Source organism: Solea senegalensis, linkage group LG12 (assembly GCF_019176455.1).
Source record: "Solea senegalensis isolate Sse05_10M linkage group LG12, IFAPA_SoseM_1, whole genome shotgun sequence".
Taxonomy (NCBI): Eukaryota; Metazoa; Chordata; class Actinopteri; order Pleuronectiformes; family Soleidae; genus Solea; species Solea senegalensis.
Window position 1 is genome coordinate 24,260,418 of NC_058032.1, and position 21,999 is coordinate 24,282,416.

At 41.3% G+C, this 21,999-nt stretch overlaps 1 protein-coding gene across 2 annotated transcripts in view; it reads right to left on the reverse strand.

The window, feature by feature from the left end:
* The window catches only part of htr4 (5-hydroxytryptamine receptor 4), a 118,515-nt gene that overhangs the window by 36,023 nt on the left and 60,493 nt on the right, over positions 1 to 21,999 (reverse strand). For both annotated transcript variants that reach the window (XM_044039694.1, XM_044039693.1), the window contains exons 3-4: positions 10,224 to 10,337; positions 8,121 to 8,321 (exon numbers count right to left, since the gene is read on the reverse strand). In XM_044039694.1, coding sequence (XP_043895629.1) covers positions 8,121 to 8,321; positions 10,224 to 10,337 — 315 coding nt within the window. The remainder of the gene's footprint in view (positions 1 to 8,120; positions 8,322 to 10,223; positions 10,338 to 21,999) is intronic.

Consider the following 21,999-nt stretch of genomic DNA (forward strand, 5'->3'; position numbering starts at 1 on the left):
TTTTACGGTGTGGACGCAGAGTGACACACACACACACACACACACACGACAGTTTTAAAACAGACAAATGTTCTATCAGTGATTCCTAAGATTTAAAAATAAACAACATTGGATAAAGTGGTAGAAAATGGATGGACAGATATAGTGTGGCTGCATCCGTTTCCCCTCTTTAGACCTCAGTGACTTTGTCCAGGGTGAGTTTCAAACACATTAATCAGCGTCGTCCTCGAGGGGCGCAAACCCCAGCTCTCATTATAATCACATCAACACAACAACAGAGGGGGAATCTACGTTCTCGCCCGCTCCTGATCACAAATCACGGGCTCACATTTATACAATCATTCATCAGTTAGTCATGACAACTAACTTCATTGTGATACACTTAAAAAAACCCAACTTGGTCCACTCGTTGCTCTCATGATTCCAAACTAATTTCTAATGTACTTCCATTAGCTCCGCCCACCCAGAAGGCGGCCATTTTAGAAAAACCAATATGGCTAGTCTACGCATTTGAACGAACTCGTCTTAGCAGGTTTGAGCTAGCCGCGACAAACTCGGTCCATATGTTCTAGACAAGTTTACCGAGTAGAAAGTCATCAAAGGGTTTTCTCCACGTCAAAAGGCGTGGCCTCAGCGCTCTGACAAAGTTGGCGTTAAAATGGCAGGAAAGCGACTTTAAAGTTCCACTTTTTCAAAACTTTAACGTAAACAGAATCATGACCGCGCGCAGTCCTAGTTATCCTTGTTTGAACAGAACGCACTTTTCTTTTTCTTTGCGAGCCTCTTTATCTTCTAATTTGTCTTTTCTTCTGTATTTTCCTGCAGATTTAGTCTCAGCTTTTGTGTTTTTTCTCCTGTGACTCTCCTCAGTGAACATTAGCCTCTCTTCAGTGAATGCCTTTGTGCCGGAGCATCCTCCTCCTCCTCCTCCTCCTCCTCCTACTCGTGGCAGTTCTGGTATTTTTAGTTTTGATTCATTTCCATTCAGCTCGTCTCAGCATCCTTCAGCTCGCGCTGGATGAATGAGGAGCTTTTATTCCGCAGCTGTACACTTATTTTCTCTGTTTTCTTCTCCGCTTCCTCGTTTTTTCCTTCCTCGCTTCACGTACAGAGGCTTGTGTTTCCTGTCAGCCACGCTGTTGCAACAGGAAGTCAGCGGCGGCAACAGATGCTTCTTTTCCTATTTGCTTGTTTTGTTTTCTTTTCCTTTTGTTTGTTTCAGGAGTCGGAGAGAAATCTGAATTTGGTCCAGCTCAGAGAAGCAGGTTTGTGACGTGAAGGTGGAGAACGTTACGTGAAGGTCAGACACAGACGAGGAAGACGCCAACATTTTTAAATGTAATTACATTTTTTACCAAACTAGTGCAAAATCTGTTTGAGTGCTCATTGTTACTATTGCCAGCCAAAGTTCAGTGACATTTTTATTTGCGTTTGGTAGAAAGCAGTATGGAACATTTAATGACATGTTTGAACTCACAGTGCTGTGTGAGTGAGAAGGGGTGTGGCTACAGTAGAGCAGCAAAAGCCAATGTGTGCTTTTTTTACCGACATATTAGCTGATATCTTATCCAAACAACTTGGCACTGCACTTACTCGTAGCCTGTAGCAAGACACCATTGATCCATCCTCCTTCATTCCACACAGTTGTAATGTGTCTTCTCTACATATGATTGCGATTTTCACAACTATGATCCCCAAACTCCGACGACTCAACCAATCTTCGAGAAACACGAAGTGATGCACGTTCGAGTGTAGAAGAACAACGGAGGTAAAAACAACGGAGGTAAAAACGTGTGGACGAGTCTGACGTGTTGCATTCTGATAATATCACATCGTTTATTCTCAACACAAGCAGTTTAACAGCAGCAAAGGTTTTGCAGTCGGTGTGTATAATCCAAAGGTGGGATTATATATATATTGTTATATATTATAACAAATTAATTAAGCACTGAATGAGTGTAAAAAAAAAACAACATTTCTGGCTGAAAAATCTCTGGCTGAAGACAAAGCCAACAAAAACAAACAAAATGGCTGCCACTACCTATAAATACGACCACGTTTGTTTGCTTAACACATTTTTACGACATGTTTTTTTTGCCCATGTGGTTCCAAAAAAACTAAAATTAACTCAGTGCAGTGTGTGTGTGTGTGTGCAGGAACATTTTTAGGCTAACGGAACTCTCTGACTGACGCCAAAGCCAACTTCAATAAAAAATACTAATTACAACTGCTGTGGAGATAAAATAAAATGGCTGCCACCACCTCTAATGTGAGCAATCTTTTTTATGTCCACATCCTGTTGTGGTGTCATTTGTACTTTTCTCCAAACCACATTCAGTGACAGCGTTTGACAGCGGTGACGAACAAAGACGACTTCAATATCGTTTGCTGCTTGGTTTCTCCCTCTAAATAAACCACTTTTCATCTGTGTTTACATTCTTCTTCTTCTTCTTTTCAGTGTAATATTGTTAAAACACGTGTAAAAGATGATAGAACTCGGGCAGAGCTAACTGATAGCGTTAGCCTAGCCTAAGACAGAGGACATGACTGGAAGGAAACAAAATGGCGGCGTGATTTTTGTCAGTTTTCTTGGATTTCCGACAGAAAAATGTAGAAACAATCAAAAACAAACACGGTCATGAGGAAGGTGAGGTAAGCTAACGACAGAGAGTTAGCCAAACACTAGAACAAAAGTCAGTGACAGAAACGCTTGGTGCTTTTGCATTATATAAAAAGGTTTTTCGATAGAAATAGTTCACAATGGGGCCACATGAAATTGATTCATGACTGTATCGGAATTGCTAGATACTCCAGTTTTTGATATTGGTATCGTATCGGACTCAAAAAAGTGGTATCGGGACATCCCGACTCTCAAGTAATGGAAAATGACTGACACCAAAGAGTAGAGATAGAACTGCATAATGGAAAAGTGCCATTTGACTCCGTTTTATTCTGAAAACTAATTAACAATGACATCAACATCCACCCTTAACTTGTTTAGTTGTTAGCTTTTAGTTTCTGCATATTTTTAACAGCAGCAGAGGCGATCGAGGTCTCTCTGGCTTCTTTTTCTCTGCCCCACTGAACTAAAGCTCATCATCAGCCAATAAAAAAACTAAAATGCCAAAAGCCGTTTGGAGGCTGGAGCTCTGCCCGAACCAAAGAGGAGACGATCTGCCAAAAACATCCATCTCTGAACTGTTTAACTGGACTCTGAAGCTCCAAACATACATTTATGCTCAGGTAAAGTACAAAGTGGATTCTTTGTTTGAAAACCTTTCCCTCCAGGTAAAGGTCAAGCATTAACATGAAGGCATCTTTAAAGTTGAGTGAAGAAACGTTGGCGTTCTTTTGAAACGTTCTCTTTATGCACTCTGGCGTCAACTCCTCAGCTCTGCTGCAGAGGCCAAAAAACTATCTTCAATGATTCTTTTCATGGTCGGTTGGAGAAGATTTTTTTTATCAGAATTCAATAAAAGTGCAGCAGCCACATATGAGGTGTGATTGATGATGTGTTCGTATCAGGAAACAACACAGAATCAGTCGCTCATAGAAGAGAAACGAGCAAAATACATCATTATTTAAGGCTGTTTATGCAAATCCATATTTTCCGTATTTTCCAAACTTGATGATTTGATGACTATAAAAGAATGCAAATAATGTTAAAAGCTCATAAAAAGTGACTCACAGAGAGCAAATAAGATTTCAGAAATGAATTAAAGCCCATACAAATGGTCAAAAAGGACAAACAATGGGCATGAGTTTCTATTATTGGATCTAAACTATGGAACATTTTCCCCTAAAAAATGCTTGGTGGTGCCATTTCTGAAGAATGAATGGAGATAATGACATAATATGCATATGAGGTGCATATCTATGTATATGCATGTTGCTGTGGTCTTTTCAGGCAACATTCATTAAGGAGTTTTCTTATTTAGCAGTGAAACCCAAGAAACACTTAGCGCAGAAAGTAAACAGCATGGATATAAACATGCGCTTTAGCAACGGAAGTGGCCGTAAAACGAGGACTTAGCTGTCGTTAAGTTCCCCACAGTGTTTTTATACAACCGAGTAAATATTTTCTTCTTATTTGTTCAGTTTGTCATTTAGTCTCTCTTTGTGCTTGTGCTTGGATTCCTACGCTCTCTTGTTTTTCTCCTTTGAATGTTTAATGTTTTGTCTTCCTGCCCCTCGTTGCGGGCGATTCTCCACGTACACGCAGCGACTCTGTGTTGTCGTCGTTTCATTTAGCGCCGAGGACTTTGTGATTCCCGCCGTGTTTACGACACGCACAGCTAATGGAGAAGAATGTCCTAGCGATGAAAATAAACTCAAACATCTATCGGAACAGCCCGTTCTTTGTCGTGGGTTAAAGGTTAAATTCTTCTGGCACAAACCTATTTGCACCTTGAAATGGACGCCGCTGTCCAAACGGAACGGTCAAGGTTTCCTCACCAAAGGAGACTTGAACGTGTGTTGTTACGGAGCAGCTGGCTCAATGACTCTGATAATTACTGTGTGTGGAGCCTGGGGGCAGGAGCTGCCTCTCAGGTCTGCGTCCAAACTGTGGCCCCAGCATGAACCAGAACAGCTGACCGGCCTGGAGCTTCTGCCTGAGAGGCAACTGAACAGCTTTATTTCCTCTTTCCCAACATATGGTATTTGTTCCTGTCTCTGATCTGTGGAGGCTGATGCAGATGTTTCCAGTGGGAAAAGACAGGTGAGCATAAGTTTCGATGACCAGGAGCTGCCACCAGAAGGAAGTGGTTGCAGAAACTAGACTACCTTATTTAGTTCTAATGAAGTTGGCGATCACAATCCAGCGTTCAGTCCAACAAAGTTTTTTGTGAACACGTTAAAAACACGTCTAACTTAGAGCGCTACCAGAACAGGGAGCGTCCCTGTCGATCTTTAAGAAGTTCTTGAAGACCAAGATCTTCCAAGACCATCTTCAGTCCTAGCACTAGTGGAGTTCTTTCCAAGACTTCTTCTATGTAGCTTATTTCTCTCTTGTAAGTTGCTTTGGATAAAAGCGTCTCCTAAATGCTTAAATGTAAATGTAATTTGGAGTTTCTTTACACAGCTTGTACCTGTACTAAGGGTCAAACAACATGGGACAAGCATGATGAGGCAGATCCAGTAGTCGTACTGTATTTTTACAGGTTTCTTGCAACTGTTGGCCTGGAAATAGATTGTTTTATCGTGTACAGCAGAGGTAAACATCTAGTCTGGTCAGGTGCAAGTGAAACAAAAATCATCCGTTTAAATCAAAATGATATCCCAAAAATGAAATTTGTTACAATAGTTGACAGAATTTCCAATGTAAAGTGTTTATTTGGAAATAGAACGGTTTATAGTTCACGTGGAAGAATTATTCATCATGCAAAATCTTAAAATTAACATAAAGAAGTACTTGAATTTTAGTAATTGATATTATGCGGTGGGCCACATGACAGCTATCTAACTATCTATCTATCTTTCTGAGGCTTGTGTAAAACTTTTCTCTCTAAATGGCCACAAACACACTCTGTTCATTGGGAGAAACTGAATAATAAGACGGCGTCCACTTTATGGATCAATGTGGACACACCATGTACAATAAACGAGAGCCTCCGCTTTGTTTTTGTGTGTGTGTGTGTGTGTGTGACTGTGACAGGATTTATCTCAGTGTGGCAGAGGAGAAGTTATGGCTCCATAATGTTAATGACGCAGGATTATACCAACAAATCCAGTGTTCACTCTGCCAAGACCTGTTTTAATCTTTGGTTCCTTTGTTCCTCTTGTTGTGAGTTTGTGTTCAAAAATCGTTTGGGGCTAAAATATTAATTTGGAATAGACAAAGTTTTGGGTTAAACTTGTCATGATGGCGTTACCAGCAATGCTTTCTTAAATGTTAGTATTGTCTGTTTTTCTGACATGTTATGGACCAAACAAGTATTTGATTCATCGAGATAATAATCGACTGACTGATTGATTATGGAAATAATCGTTAAAGCCTCAGGTGCCAGTGATTCCATGCTGTAATGGTGAGGGGAGAGAGCAGCCTGCCTGCTGTCGGCTCCCAGACAATAACATGGCGCAGGTGAGTTTGCTTCATTTTCTTCTCATCACTATAATTACAAGCAACAAGCAACTAAGCAGGAAAAAGACACCGACATCAGCAGCAGACGTGTTCTTGACACGAGCAACAACAAAAGGAACAGGCAATTAAAGTGAATGGTAAGAGGATGACGGAGTGTGTGGCAGATAAAGGACGAGGTGGGAGGATTGGGAGTAATGAAGGGTGAGCGTCTCACTATGAACTGCTAATGGAAGTCGTGTTGTTGCAGCACGAGGAGGTAGATTTTTGTACAAAAGAGAGTAAAGCTCCCCTGACATGTAATTCTGTGATGCTGAGCTCCGCATCTTTAGATCCTTTAATTAATTTGGGAAAAAAAAGTTCTCTTGTATCTGTGGCTTCAGGAGTTTATTAAAATGCATGGCCACGCATTATTAACACACGGGATTGGGACACGTAACTCAAAGACATGCACTAATACTGTGTGGTGACAGATACATGACTTGTGGCCATGCATTAGTAACACAAGGGAACAAAATACGTAGTTACAATTTTAGCATGTAATGCAAGGTCCACGGGATACGTAATATGTGGACGGGACACGTAACTTGTGGCCACACATTAGTAATGTGTGGTAAAGGGACACGTAACTTGTGGCCGTGCATTAGTAATGTGCGGTAAAGGGACACGTAACTTGTGGCAGCGCATTAGTAATGTGCGGTAAAGGGACACGTAACTTGCGGCCACGCATTAGTGATGGGAGGTAACGGGACACGTAAGTTGCGGCCACGCATTAGTAATGCGTAAAGGACGTAACTTGCGCGCATTAGTGATGGGAGGTAGCGGACACTAAGTTGCGCGCATTAGTAATGAGCAGTAACGGGATACGTAACTTGTGGCCACGCATTAGTAATGTCGAAGCGGGACCGTAACTTGTGGCCGTGCATTACGGTAAAAGTAGCGCGCATTAGTATGGGCGCACGCGATACGTGCTAGCGGGATGGTAAGCGGATACCTAACTTGTGGCCGCGTAACGGGATACACCACGCTAGTACGCGGGATAATTTAACCGTTTTAAAGATGACGCTTAGTAATGCGGTTGTAACGTGATATTAGTAATGATAGCGGGATTAATGCGTGCGGTTAAATGTGCGTAGCGGGATACCTAACGTGGCCGCATAGTAATGTGCGGTAGCGGATACGATACTTTAATGCGGTAGCGGGATAACTGCGGCCGCATTAGTGTGCGGTAACGGGTAACGCGTACGAATGCGGTGGGACATAACTGAGCGCGTATTAGTAATGTCGGTAGCGGGACGCAACTGCGGCATTAGTAATGAGCGGTAACGGGACACTTAACTTGCGGCGGCGGTAATGGCGGTAACGGACGCAACTTGCGGTCCGCATTTAATGGCGGTAGCTGGTAATGGCGGACACTTAACTTGCGACGCATTAGTAATGTCTTGCGTCACGCATCAGTAACGTAACGGCCTTGTACGTAATAACTTGCGGCACATGTGCAGTAACAGGATACATAACTTGCGGCCACACATTAGTAATGTGCGTTAATGGGATACGTAACATGTGGCCATGCATTAAATGACTGCACTCTTGCCGGTCACAAGCCCAGATAAAGGAGGAAGAATCTGGACTTAGAAGAAGTTATTTTTGTTTATTCCTCTCTCTCCGACAGCATCCATTAAAATTACATACACTTGGCCAATTATGCAAATTAGACAATGACGTCATTTAGCGACTTTTAGCCAATAGCATCTTTACTGAGTGAGGAGTTGGCAACACTGTTCGTGTGGCAGCAGGACGACGAAAACACTACATTCACGCTTTGTAAAAATGGGTCAGATGAAACCGAACACTGAAGGAAGGTTAATGAAAAATGAATGAACTCTCCTTTGGGACGTTTCCTAACCCTCCTCTTGTTTTTAAGAACATCAGTGCAGTGGTTTTTGCATAAATGGAGACAGCACCAAAAATACAACCTCCTTAACAGAACAGAGGTATTAAATATAACCAAACAAAACCATGGACACGCTCATGTTCCTACCTGTCCAGGGCGATGCAGCACAGGTGCAGTATGGACGCCGTGGTCAGCAGGACGTCCAGCGACGTCCGGACCAGACAGAACGTCTCGCCGTAGATCCAGTGCTGGTGCACGAGCTCGATGGCGCCGAACGGCATCACCAGCACCGACACGAGCAGGTCGGCAAACGCCAGGGACACGATGAAGTAGTTGGTCTTGATTTTCCTGAAGAGAGAGAAAAGAGGCAACACGTCAGTCGCTCGACAACAAAAAAACGGAGATTATTTACAAAAACAACAATCAGGAATAAGTGTTTCAGATGAAGATTAACGGAGCAGATATAATAATCTTTATGGAAGTTTTAGTCAAAACAAAAAGTCCCCAGAGAAACTGGATTTCAATATTTAAGGATATGTTTGTGCATTTATGCATTTAAATAACATGAATATCTTCAGCAAATCAGGTTTTTTTATATAAATGTAGAGCGATTACTTTAAATTGATAAAGAAACACATGGTCACACAACAAAAGGTCTGTTTTAATGTTATTTTTTTCAATCTTTACATCACACGTGAATAGAAATAATGAAATATTGACGTTAGTGGCTCATTTAGTGATATATCTGTCACATTTATCCAAACTACGTCAAGTTTGAAGTTGGAAGGAATCCCGAATAGCAGCTGAATCGCATGTGCTAAAGAAAATATTGACATGTCTGCAGAATATTATTAAAGAAAGAAAAATAAATGAGAGGAAAAACATGTCTATTCAAGTGAGTCGCACTGGAATTGACTCCAGCTCCTTCCCATGTAAATGAATGAATGAATAAATGAATGAATGGTTAAAAGGCAGGCAATTTAGTTTTTAAATTAAAACAAGCTGCCCTGGTTTCCACCTCTGGCTACTATTAAAAGAAGCCGCGACACGAAGAATACGATAAAAAACAGACCTATTTTTAAGTTAATGGGCAAATGCACAATTGTACTACTCTCTGGTCTGGTCTGGTCTGGTCTGATGTGGGTGAAACTGAACCGCGACACAAAGTCACGGCTGCTGCGTGAACGATGCTCGGTGTATAATCAACTCAGAGAGCGAGGGAGACAAAGATGGCAGTGAGTCAGTCTGACCGCGGCCACTTCATCAGTCCGTCCGTCAGGCTGTCGAATTAGAAAATAAACCCTGACAGGTGGACGCCGCGGCGCGGCACGCACCGATGCGCTTTGGTAATCACTTATTTGCATTGACACGCGGCCGCCAATCCCTCCAGGTCAGTCAGTCAGTGTGTCGGCCTGTTCCTCACAGTCTGGGCTATAAATAGCACGAGTAAGTGTCTGTGAGTGTTTTCCGTCCGTCTGTCACGAAACCAAAACAGCCTCTGCATTTACGGCACGCGTAAAATCACACGACCCTGGTTCTCAAACTGTGGCACGTGGACCCCCAGTGGTACGCGAGCATTCTCCAGTGGTACTTGAAGGACAATCAGAGACATCCTGAGGTGGAACGTTCTGGAACCAAGCTACGGAGTGCCAAGCGGGTCACATCTCACTACAAAAGGTGTTTCCTTCCATGGTTGATCATGTTACCGGAGGTCAGAGGTCAGATTTAGGGATTGCTGGACCTTCAGAGCAACATGGACTCTATGACTTCTCTTCTTTTTACACATTATATTATATATATATATATTAGAACCACTGTGGTAAGGGATATAAGATAATACATTCATTTCAACAAAACCGACACAATCAGCACAGTTCAAATTTTAGCCCTAAACAGTTCCTCAGAAATGAGGTTCTACCTCATCCAGGACCAGGTTTTGGTCTCCATGAGGACTCCTAACCACAAGAACCCACGTCCACTTGAGTTGGCTGTAAGTCAGAACACTTGAACGTGTCCAGACGGAGCCGTGCGTCGCGTTTGGCTCCACGTGCTCGGAAAAGCAAAGACCAGATTGCGACGCGGTGAGATGTGAAAGTGTCGTATTCAGATTACAGACCCTTTGTGTGTGCACAGTTACTGGACAAATAAACGCCATCCCATAACGACACAGACTGTGTTTGATGTGTGAACCTGATTAAAATGAGCAAAAACTGTCCATCCATAAGTGTAAAAATTACAAAAAGTCCTTACCTGAGTTGTCTGTCCTTGCACACGGCCACCATGACCAGCAGGTTTCCCAGGATGCTCATCAGCATGACCAGAGACAGGAAGCAGATCAGAGCCATCCGCTTTGGCATGCTGTCGCTACGGAAACACACAACAAGAAACTGTTAATCCACATCTGCCTGGATTAACAGTTTAGAAAAGTCCAGAAAATGATCAACGAGTGAGTTCTTCTGCGTCTTTCTTTCCAAGACAACTTCCACTTTTTATGGGGGTTAAAGACGTTGTTTTACCTCCAAAAAAAGCTCTATTTTTCTGCACCGCGACGACATGTTTATGCAAAAATCCATCTGAATTCACGGCCTGTCACGTGCAGCTGCATCAGCACAAAACAATCAATTCCCCCCTTCAACACTTAAAGTATCAGCAGTGAAACTTTAAATGAGTGGTCAGGTCTCACATCAGACGACGGTGCGCACTTTAATTGCATGTTCACAGTCAGATGACTCCAGACGTTTGATATCACTGTTTATCTGAAACATTTGCCGTGATGAAAGCTTTCAGGTGCCACAGGGTGTTATTTATATCTCCTCCATTACCACGGTAACGACTGCTTCATGATCAGAGCAGTCATCCGATCACAAAAAACCCCCTGGCAACATTGACATCATCAGAGAGGCTATAAAAGGACTAGCGCGCAGTAGCTGTGACACAACACCGGTGTAATGTGAGGAACGTGTATATCCTCGTAAATGTCAGGTTTTCTACTTGAACTCGGGTCTTAAAATAACCTTTTTCCAGACCAAATCCACAGTTAATCGTTGAGTCTAAAGAACATTAGTGTCACATTTGACAGAAAAAAGGGGACGCTGTCGCCTACGCGACACGTATTTTCACAGTTCTTTGGCAGAAATTGCCGTCAAGCAATTTGGTTTTGCGGCAACGTGGGTGAGTTTCATTAGAAAACTAGTTAAATGTAATAAAATGCATCATTTAGGGTTTGGAGTTAAGCCCGTCGCATCACATTAATGAGCGAAAACGTCAGATAATTATCGTTTATTATCTAACGATGTATTCAAACACTTTCAGATTGAACCTAGACACAAAAAATACAGGGAGACGTGTCAATTTCATGGATTTTACGCTGGAATAATGTTTTAAAATAGCTTTTTTAAACAGATTTGTAGTCAAAAGGCCTTAATCAAACAAAAAAGCTCCAAATCTACACAGTTACAGAACATTAATGACAAAATTAAGAGGATTGTGACCTTGTACCAGTGGTGTAGTCTACGCAAAACATGTTTTTTTTTATACGTAATCAACAATAAATCAATAATTACTTAGGCGAGGATACACAGCCGAATTTTAATTTCATGTTTTCACATTCGACCGAGACGCAGAAAATAAAGTGAACGTCGCGCTTGGAGGAAAAAGACGTAAACGAGACGCTGCATCTCAAATGTCGAGTATGTGTTTATTTTGAGTTGACATGTAGTCATAAAAAGTATAAAATCAAGGTGTAATTAAAAAGAGGCAAGCAACATCCTGTTCGTGAGTCTACAGCCACTTCAGAGAACCATGACTCAGCAGAAAAAACAAACACACACGCACTGCTGCAACTACAAGGCATTAGCCTGATGCTAACGTTACTCCCACTGGTTAATTGAAGGTTTCAGACAAGTCAGCTGATATTATACTGTAATTATTTACAGATGTTACGAAGTTCATGGTATTTTTCTCCGACAAGTGTCATGGTTTCCAGCTTCGGTAAATAGCATTAGCTTGCTAGCAACCTTCTACATACTGACACAGCACAATATTTACATTATCTTACTTTTATTTTACCTTTTATTTTTTGGTAGTTTCATGCTTTGGTTCATGTGTCGTAAATTTGTTTTTACACCGTGTCTTTTTAATGCTGTGTGTCTGTAATGCTTTTATTTTGTAAAGTGGGTTGTTGTAAAATGCTCCAAAGATCCAAAAAAAACCCATAAAAACCTTTTAATTGAAAGTTTCACACAAGTCAGAAGATATTATACTGATAATATTTACAGAAGTTTATGCTATTTTTCTCCAACGAGTGTCACAGTTTGCCAGATTTGGTAGATAGCATTAGCTTGCTAGCAACCTTCTGTGTTAACAAACCCAGCACAGTACATTATCTTATTGTTAGTCTTTTAATTCACCTTTTATTCTTTGGTAGTTTCATAATTTGGTTTTTACACCGCGTGTTTTTAATGCTGTGTGTCTGTAATGCTTTTATTTTGTAAAGCACTTCGGTCCATAGACGTAAAGTACATCACATTACTTGTATTTTTAATTTGTAAAGTACAAAAAACCCCATAGACCCTATCTTAGTGGGGACGTTTTGTCAGAAGCCCACAACTATAAAGTGCTTTTGAGGGTTAAGACCTGGTTTTAGGGTTAGGGTTAGGTTAAGGTAAGGCACTTTGTTGTGATGGTTAGGGTTTCATACCCCGTAGACCACACTACACCACTGCCTTGAAAATTGACATTCCACCACCTTAACACACTCGTTTCATCCTCTCGTTCGTTTGCATTTGTGAGATTACAGAATATGAAGGAGACTTGACTGCGGCTGGAACCTTTTGTCGGTGAGCGAACAGTCACACGTTCACACCAAGCGCAAAAGCAATTTCTCTCATGATAAAAAGAAACACTCGGATGCAAATACACGCCGAAGCGTCTCCAAGCAATCGCACGAGACTCACGTCGTCGTCTCTCTCTCTACATGCTGAGGTGTGAGATATCTGCACATGAGGAAAAATGGACCTGACACAATTTCAGAAAAGCTAATCAATCAACGCGAGAATGAACACATACTGTATTTGCAGGTTGTTGTTTTTTTTATTGCAAATAAGTCTGTGGCCAAACTTTTGCACAGTCGAGCAAAAAGTTAGTTTGGTGATTTCAAAGAATAAAAAACGGTATAAATGTGACACATTTTGAGAAAGACAAAGCGTTGCGTCGCGCGGAATCCACACCGGCGTAGACTATTAAACTTTATTAAACATTTTTTGAGCATATTATTAATGTTTCTCACAATTTTTTCAGCATATTTATGGTGAAATATGTTGGCTAAATGAATTCTGTCACATGAGCTAAAAGGTCTTTTGCAGACCAAACACATGGAACCACTTCTGATTCATTAAATCCCTGCTACTTTAAAAAATGCGTAATTGTTTAACATTCCAATGACAAGACTCTTTGATATGACACGTATTTCTTTCAAGCTTAAGCTGCTACAGTTTGAAAAGAACAGATGTAAGGTGCTTATTCATAATCCACCAGGTGGAGCGAATGTTTTTGACCTCCAAACTTTACATTTACACAAACATGTATCCACCTAGCGCCAGAATAAGCCTTTGCACTCTGTACGTACCAGCTAATCCGCCATTTTACACCTCCATGATTGTACAGAAGCCCAAATGGACAAAAAAAAACAATGCACATGTGCCCTGATAAGCATCAAGATCCTGGTAAACGCACTAATTGCGTCTTAATCTGCTGGATTTTTGGCATTATTGCAAATTCCGGCGTCATTTTTGCCATGAAAGTTTTTAGCAAATAGTGAAAACCCTGGTGTTCTTGCGGGGGAAGGGTGAGACCTCGGTTTGTCGCAGTCTACCGCCTCACCACAAGGTGTCCCTAAAATTCCCTTTCAGTAAGATAAAACAAGAAATATCGAGCGCTGTGTCCCACATTGGAAAAAGTTAGGATTTGCTAAAAACTTTCATGGCTAAAATGACGCCAGAATTTACAATAACGCCAAGAATCCAGCAGATTAAGAAGAAATAGTAGTAAAATGTCCAAGTAGCTGCAACAGAAGTCATAACTCTAAGCCCTCGGAGTGTGAGTTACGAGCTCACTTTAATCTCATATTTGCAGCCTATTACATTCGATGGTTTGACAGCGAAGGGGGCGGGGTCAGCAGTCGGGTAAGACGCCATGACCTGCCTCATAAAGCAGACGTCGACAGTAAAAGCTCCATTACACAAGCATCATTTCAAATGTTCAGTTCCCTCTGTCCTTTGTCCTGCGTGTCCACAGAAACTCGCGCACGTCCTGTGCCAATTTATTTCTGACTTTTATGTTTCGGTCCACATTATCGGTAATATGCTAATAACACGCTTCTGTGGTTCCCCCTCCCCCCCCCACACACACACACACACCGCCGGAGTCAGGAGTCACATCTCGTCCCACTCTGGCAAATTATTTTACTCTCACCCTCATCCGAGGTTCAAAAGAAGAAGTGATAGTGTGCAAATGAGGCCTGCTCTTTGATCACTGGTGCCGACACGCTAATCAGATCAAATGGGAATGCTGACAGATTCCCGACGGATACATCATTAACAAAACTGTGAGATAGAAGGGGCTCGGTAAGAGCGCGCTAATTTTCTTTCATCTGGAATTTGTCGGTGCGACCTTTCCTAGAAATGAGACGTTAATATGTATGTTATTGTTACTCAACACAGCCGACGAGAGCCTGGCTTCCCTTACTTTGGATCTGACGGTGATTTGGACACCAGAGACTTTCCCCCCTCGAGGCTTTTCAAACGCACATTTAGCCGTCGTCACGCACCTGTCAGCCTCAGATCCCGCAGCAGCAGCTGGCACCTGCTTCCTAAGGTGGAGGAAGTGCAGGTGTGTGTGTGTTTGTTCGGGAATGTACTGTACAGCGGTTTGGAACGGTTTGCTTTGGTTCAGTACGGGACATTATTTCTCTGCGTTTCCATTAGGAATGGTACCAAAGTAACCTGCCTCAACCGGTCCATTTTTGGTACCCTTCCCTTGGGGTACCAGAGTAATAGTACGGGCACAGTGCACACAGTTCTATTTTCAGTCCAAACCCAAGCTTGACTGACGCTACAGAGTCTTAGCGATGTTTATCCTTTTTGATCATTTAGCAATTGATGTTAAGGTCCGGTTAAGGCCCTCAGCAGCAGATATTGCTCCTGCATGGACTTTTTGTCTTTTTGTCTCCGTGGTGGACCCAACGTTCCTTCTGGGTTTTGAAACGTTCAGTAAAACCATAACAAAGACACGACAAGTTCTCCTACTCTTTCCCGGGAGATTCTTAGAGCATTAAGTATCGGATTAGCAGTCAAACATCTGTCATCCAGCACCATCAATGTTTTCTTGGCTGGTGGCTGTGGCAGAACGTCCAGATCTTGGGTCGTCTTCAAGACTCTCCCTAACCCTCTTGAATCCACCTGCCCACTACTGCACAGTTAATCCTCTAATGTAGCAACCATGACCACATGACTCCTCTGCAGATGTCTGGTGACACCACGGTGCCAGATGTCCACAAAATGTCTCTAGTGCTAACCCTCAAAGTCCTTCATCTATCAAATGTGGGAAACAATGCTGTTTGTGCCAATTTTCATTACGCTGGCATTTATTCCTTCTTCGTCATCCAAAACACAGGAGGAGGGTTATTAGGACTGCAGATTTTTAGACGTTATCCAATATAAGTTTTGTCCACAAACCAAACTGACTTATTTCTTTGTGACATGGAGTGAAGAAACCAGAAAATATTCACACTTCAGAAGCTAAGAATCAATTATTAAAACATTTGCCGTCCTATTTAATCAATCTACAGCACAGCCCATAATGTCAGAGCAGAGTGAGCCTTGTATTCTTGTGTTTTTTGGGCACAACATCAATGAAATGAATCAGAATCGCTCACTTGTCATCCCTTGACTCATTCCCCCCGTGCGTCTGTATCTGACTCACTCTTAATTTCTAGGCCGAATGCCGAAAACTAGAGAAAGTGGTGGTTCTGATGCGTGCTAATGCATTAGCTTCCAACACAGTGTGGGGGCGCTGCGCGTGAAAAGACGCCAACTGTGTCAGCTGGAAACTCGGCGATGACACTGGCACCGAGACCTTTGAGGCTCGACACTCGCGTTACCGCGGAGCTTCACGCAACACAAACACATCGCGGACTTCCTTTTCAGACACAACGTCGCCACCAAACTCAGGACGTCCATTTGCGACCTGACAACCCCACATTTCGACCGTCCAGTCAGACTGTTTCAACACTCATTTAAGGCTCTTAAAAACAGCTACTGCTCCAGCAGCAGCAACTTCACGACCGTAGTCACGCAACGGTTTGTGCTATCGGAAAAATTGCAGCAGTTTCTGAACGTCAAAGCTAACGTGTGGTTATTACGATGATTTCACTCGTGCCGTTGCAGGAAGCCGGCGAATCAGCGCTTTTGTCACCAGCGAGGAGAGAGTCTGTAAATAAGTTTGTTCAAATTTCAAATGTAACACGCAAAATCTGGGGGTTCATGGAAATAAAACTTGTTAATACACTATTTTAACATGCAGCCAATTGTAAATAACTGCCAGATATTGAAGGTTGTTATGGAAAAATGAGCAAAAGCACTTTTATTCTGGTTTAAATAAGCAAAAAGAAGTCCAGACAGGCATTTTAAGGCTTGGGTGAATTTTCCAGCTGTGCTAAGAACTCTTTCTGGAGTCTTGAATCCACAGCAGAGCCAATTAAAGGAAAGGACTGAGTGAAAAACCTGGAGATCTGATACACATGAACTTTGACCTGCAGCTGAGCTCAACTTCTGGTGCGCAATCAGCGGGCAGCCGCCTCAATTAGGCGCTCAGAGTGAAATGAGGGGCGACTGGGAAAATCTCTTCACCGGACACGAGAAGGTTTTACTGGACGATTCATAAGATTTTATCTCAACTCTTCACCACTGATGCAGGAGGAAGTGAGGGTCAGGTCAGAAGATGCTCTTGGAAGAGCTTGGTCTTCAAGAACTTCTTGTGATTCAGCAGGAATAAAAAGAAAGCAGCAACTTTTTACCAAGTAAAGACAAAAATGTGGGGTTTCTTTTAAGAGATTTTGGGGGCTCCAGGGGAACAGGGGCCCCCCGGGGGGCCTTACATCAAACAACACAACATTACAGAGAAGGAATACACGGCCCACACGTGTCTGTAATGCTGATGATTGTACAACAGAAAGCACGTCCGCTGCTCCAGAGACGCCAGAATTCTGCTGTAGAACTAATCGCGTTGTCACAGTTACAGAGATTAACGACCGTTCCATGTGGTTCACAGCCGATGGGCAGAATTATGGGAGAGGAGAGACAACAGAGATAATCAGATTGTTGTGGGAGGAGCCAAGGCCAGGGTTTGCATCATGCATCGTTTAAAAAATTCATGAAGATTCAGGTTCAATGTTTTGTTTTTTTAAACTATCTTTGTTACTCATTACGACCAAATGAAATCTGAAGAAGAAGAGTTGAGCTTTTCTAGTCTTGATGAGCTTTACACTAAAGTTTTCACCCATTCACCCAGTCACACACTGCAACATAGGGTTAAGCGTCTTTGCACAAGGACACATGTAGACTAGCAGAGCCTAGAATTGAACCCACAACCTTCCACTGTTGACGTCTCACTTTTTTAATACTATCAGAAAATGACAGAAATGATAGTGACACTATTTTTTTGTATGGTTCTGTGCAAAATGCAAATGAATGAACATCACGACAAAACAAACATAAACTGTACCGTCTCCTTTTTTACACTTTAACACAATAAACGTGTTAAATGTGTGTTAAATAAAACAACAACAGAGTACAGGGTAAAATCCTCCTCCCGACATCTACATCAGCACTGATCCATGATTCATGAGCTTCCTCTGTTCTCCTGACTGTCCCAGAAAGTTCTTCTGTTCATCTGAGGCCCAACTTAAAAAAACACTCTCCATTTGTGGGTGAGAGCTTTTAACCACACACACACACACACACACACACACACACACAGAGGCTTCCTTATCACAGACAGAGGGGAGATTTAAAAATAGAACCCAAAAGTGGGGACCATTATTTTTTCAAGGATGTCACAGCCGATGATCTCAGATGTTAGGGAAATCTGCTCTCTGAGTAAAAACTGTGATGACGAGGCAGGAGAGACAGGACGTGTGTGTGTGTGTGTGTGTAAAAACTAATCATGATGATGAGGATGAAGATGATGCAGAAGACTGATAACAAGTGACGTCAACCCCACTGCTTTGTGAACTGCAATTCTGAACTTTATTGACTTTTTCCATCAACCGGGGCCTGCTTCTGATTCTGATTCTGTGTCCACGTTGAATTTTGGTCCATCGCACCCCCATGTGTGAGTAGATATGGTATCATCCAACGTCACATTATGTTTTCCTTTTTAAAATAAATAAGTAAGTCATTGTGGTTGGTGCTGACAGCCACAGTGGGAATCCATATATGCAAACAATAGCTTTCAGGAGCCTGGTGTTGTCTCTCTCTCTGCAGGCAAAGACGAGCCTGTTACTATATTATATCATATTATATTATACTATACTATATTATATTATATTATATTATATCATATTACATTACACTATATTTTATTAGATTATATCATATTATATTATATTATATTACACTATATTATATTATATTATATATACAGACTGGTTAAAATGGTGATGGGCTGCGGCCAAACTGACATTTTTGAGGATTTCTCAACAGGAAAAGCAGAAAAACCGAGTGTATAAAGTGTAAATATCGATTTAACAGGTGCCGGCGCGGAAAATATATAAGATATATAAGATATAAGCATCTGGTCCAATTTCTGTCTTCTTATTTTTTATAAGAAAATACATTCTAGCGCAACAATTCATGTCAAATGTTCGTATTTTTTTAACAAAAGCAAAACTCTGCAGCTGAAATGAGTTAAAATAAACACATTGACGTGTGTTTGGTTTTCCTCCTGATCAGGACAGGAAAATAAACTCCCAGAATCCACCATACCGACAAGCGGGCATCATCTTTTTTTAAATAAACTTTTTCGACTGAAGAAATTCCTTTACCAGGACCAATAAATGAAACATCATCTATAATCCGCTGCGTTTCAAATCTGGAATTACACACCTTTGTAGTCGCCGGGCGTGTTTTGACGTGGTGTTTTAGTCACAGTGCGGAGATTATTTTTCTTTGCTTTGACGAGCTCTTTAAGGTCCGCGTCAGTTTCTGCTTTCTGCTCGGGGTCAAACTGGAGTTTTGTTCCAATTAGACTTTTGTTATCGTTGACTTGACCTCGGAGAAACAGGTTCTTTTATAGAAACTCGCACAGGAGGAGGAGGAGGAGGAAGGAATGTATGAAACATAATCTGGCTCACAGACAGAGAAAAAACATCCATTGATGCCAGACGTTCAGAGAAGAAAGACCAGACTGGTTTGAAACAATAGAAAAGCAACAGTTACCTCAATAACCACTCGTTACAACCAAAGTATGAAGAAGAACATCTCAAGAACATCAAACCTAGAAGCAGATGAGCTAGAGAAAACCACACAAAGGAAACCATTTTCTAAAAGGTACACACCAAAGATTGAAGGTCTCAAAACCACTAAAACGATCCATCATACAGGAGACGTCGTGATGACATGATATTTTTGCTTAACGTTAAGGTGGGAGATCATTTTCTGGAGCTTTTTTTTCAGTCGGCTGTGGAGCAAACACCATCCAATCATATTAAAGAGCCCAAACTAATTAATTGGCCAGTGACGCATCAATCAAACTTCTGCCCTCCTATGCTAGTACCCCAACGCCAGGGCTAATGCTCGCTTGCTAAAAATCCAACGAGTCGTCCTTCCTGGTGCAGTACGATAATCGATACGCCAGGAGAAAGATCTATATTTAAATCAACAACTTTCAGTAAGTATCAGTTTGACATATATCGCAATGTCTATGCAATATATTGAAGATCATAGAATCACTGTATCGCGATATTATTGGTATCACAGACCATGTATCAGGTATCGCGAGGAACCTTTGACCACTTTATTAAATGTCATGTGTACCTAATAAAGTGGCTGGCGATTACAATTCAAGTCAATGTTTGCGTCAAACAAGCTGGAAATAAACGTGAATTTCACAGTGAATGTAATTTTCCTGCTGCAAAGAAAGTATTTAAAGAGGCTCTTTGTTCCAGCCGTCAAACGAGGACGCGGGACTCCGGAGACAAACTGGTATTCAACTGCACAGACTGTCAAAACAAAGCCAATCTGCATGTGACGAAGACAAAAAAACAACAAAAATAACTTGGATGCACTTGATTTCCGAGTACAGGCTGTTTTTGTGTTTGTGAGGCTTCAGAACTCTGCAGGTGAAAAAGGAACAATGCTGGAAAATTAGGCAAGAGAAAAACACCGCCTTCACAGGAAGAACGTGGAAGAAGACACAAAAGACTCCTTTTGTGTCTTCTTATACACAATCATCAGCATTGAGCGGTTACAACCATTCACTGTTCAGGTTTCTTAATCTCTAATAATAATAAAAGTTGTCATGATTTACAGACAGTCGCCCTTCCCCTTTCATGAAATTAAAATCAGTCATCAGGTGGAGGCAATGCTTCCTCTAACAAGAAGACGTAAATCAAAACCCTTTCATCGGCAACAACAATAATAAAAAAGTTGGGACTCGTTCATTCATTCATTTTGTTTGTTTTAGGAGAAACACTTTATAAATATTTGAATGAAGTACTTATTAGATTACATAGCTTCATTACGTCTTGCGTGAAGTTGCGTAGCCTAACACTACGTAATACTACCTCACATTATGTAACATTACGGCTTACCTAAAGTTATGTAGCATAACATTATATAACAACATGTCTTGCGTAAAGTTACATAGCTTAATATTGTGTATGGTTATGTATTGCGTAAAGTTACGTTGCGTAAAAATACATAATACTGCGTAACATTACACCTTAGGTAAAGTTACGTAACATTAAGTCTTAGGAAAATTGATGTTGCTTAACATTATGTAACATTACATCTTACGTAAAGTTGTGCAGCGTAACATTATGAAACATTACGTCTTGCATAAAGTTACGTAGCTTAATATTATGTATGATTATGTCTTGCTTAAAGTTACATAGCTTCATAACGTCTTGCGTAAAATTACGTAGCATAACACTATGTAATACTAAGTCACACTATGTAACATTACGGCTTACCTAATGTTACGTAGTTTAACAACATGTAACGTTACGTCTTGCATAAAGTTACGTAGCTTCATTACTACTCACGTAAAGTTATGTAGCGTAACATTACATAACAATATGTCTTGTGTAAAGTTACATAGCTTAATATTGTGTATGATTATGTATTGCGTAAAGTTACGTAGCGTTTCGTTCTTCCTGCTGTTATGATAGATAACTGTCGAGCAGCTTGTTTGCTTGTTTGTTGGCATATCATATGCCGGAGGAATCCTCAGGGTCAGTGACGCTGTCACTTCTCCTGCTTCAAAGATACATTTTCAGGTCACTGGATCAACTTTTTAAAATGACAGATGACTGACAGAGTGGACCTTTGCCAAAACCCCTCAACATCAAGTCTTTGCCGTCGCTGAGATAAATGTGCTTCCTCCTGATACCACGTCCTTCACAATAATCATAAGTGTGGAGTGTTTTCTACCAAGCTTTCTCTAAAATCAGTTATTAAATGCATTTAATGGCAACACTTTATACTGAGTACGCACTTACTATTAAGCACTAGTTAATCAGAATCAGGTAATTTATTTATTAATCCCCGGGCGGAAACTGGGTTTCATTACAGCTCCTCCAAAGTAAAATTACTATGTATAAATGATTGGAGTTCATTAAATATTAAATTCAACATTTACAAAGAATTCCCTCCTACATTAATACACATTAATGTCTTGATTAATAAGCTGATCTCTAATATGTTTATGATGTGTGTTTTCACACTTAATTGTAAGTGTAAGTAAATCT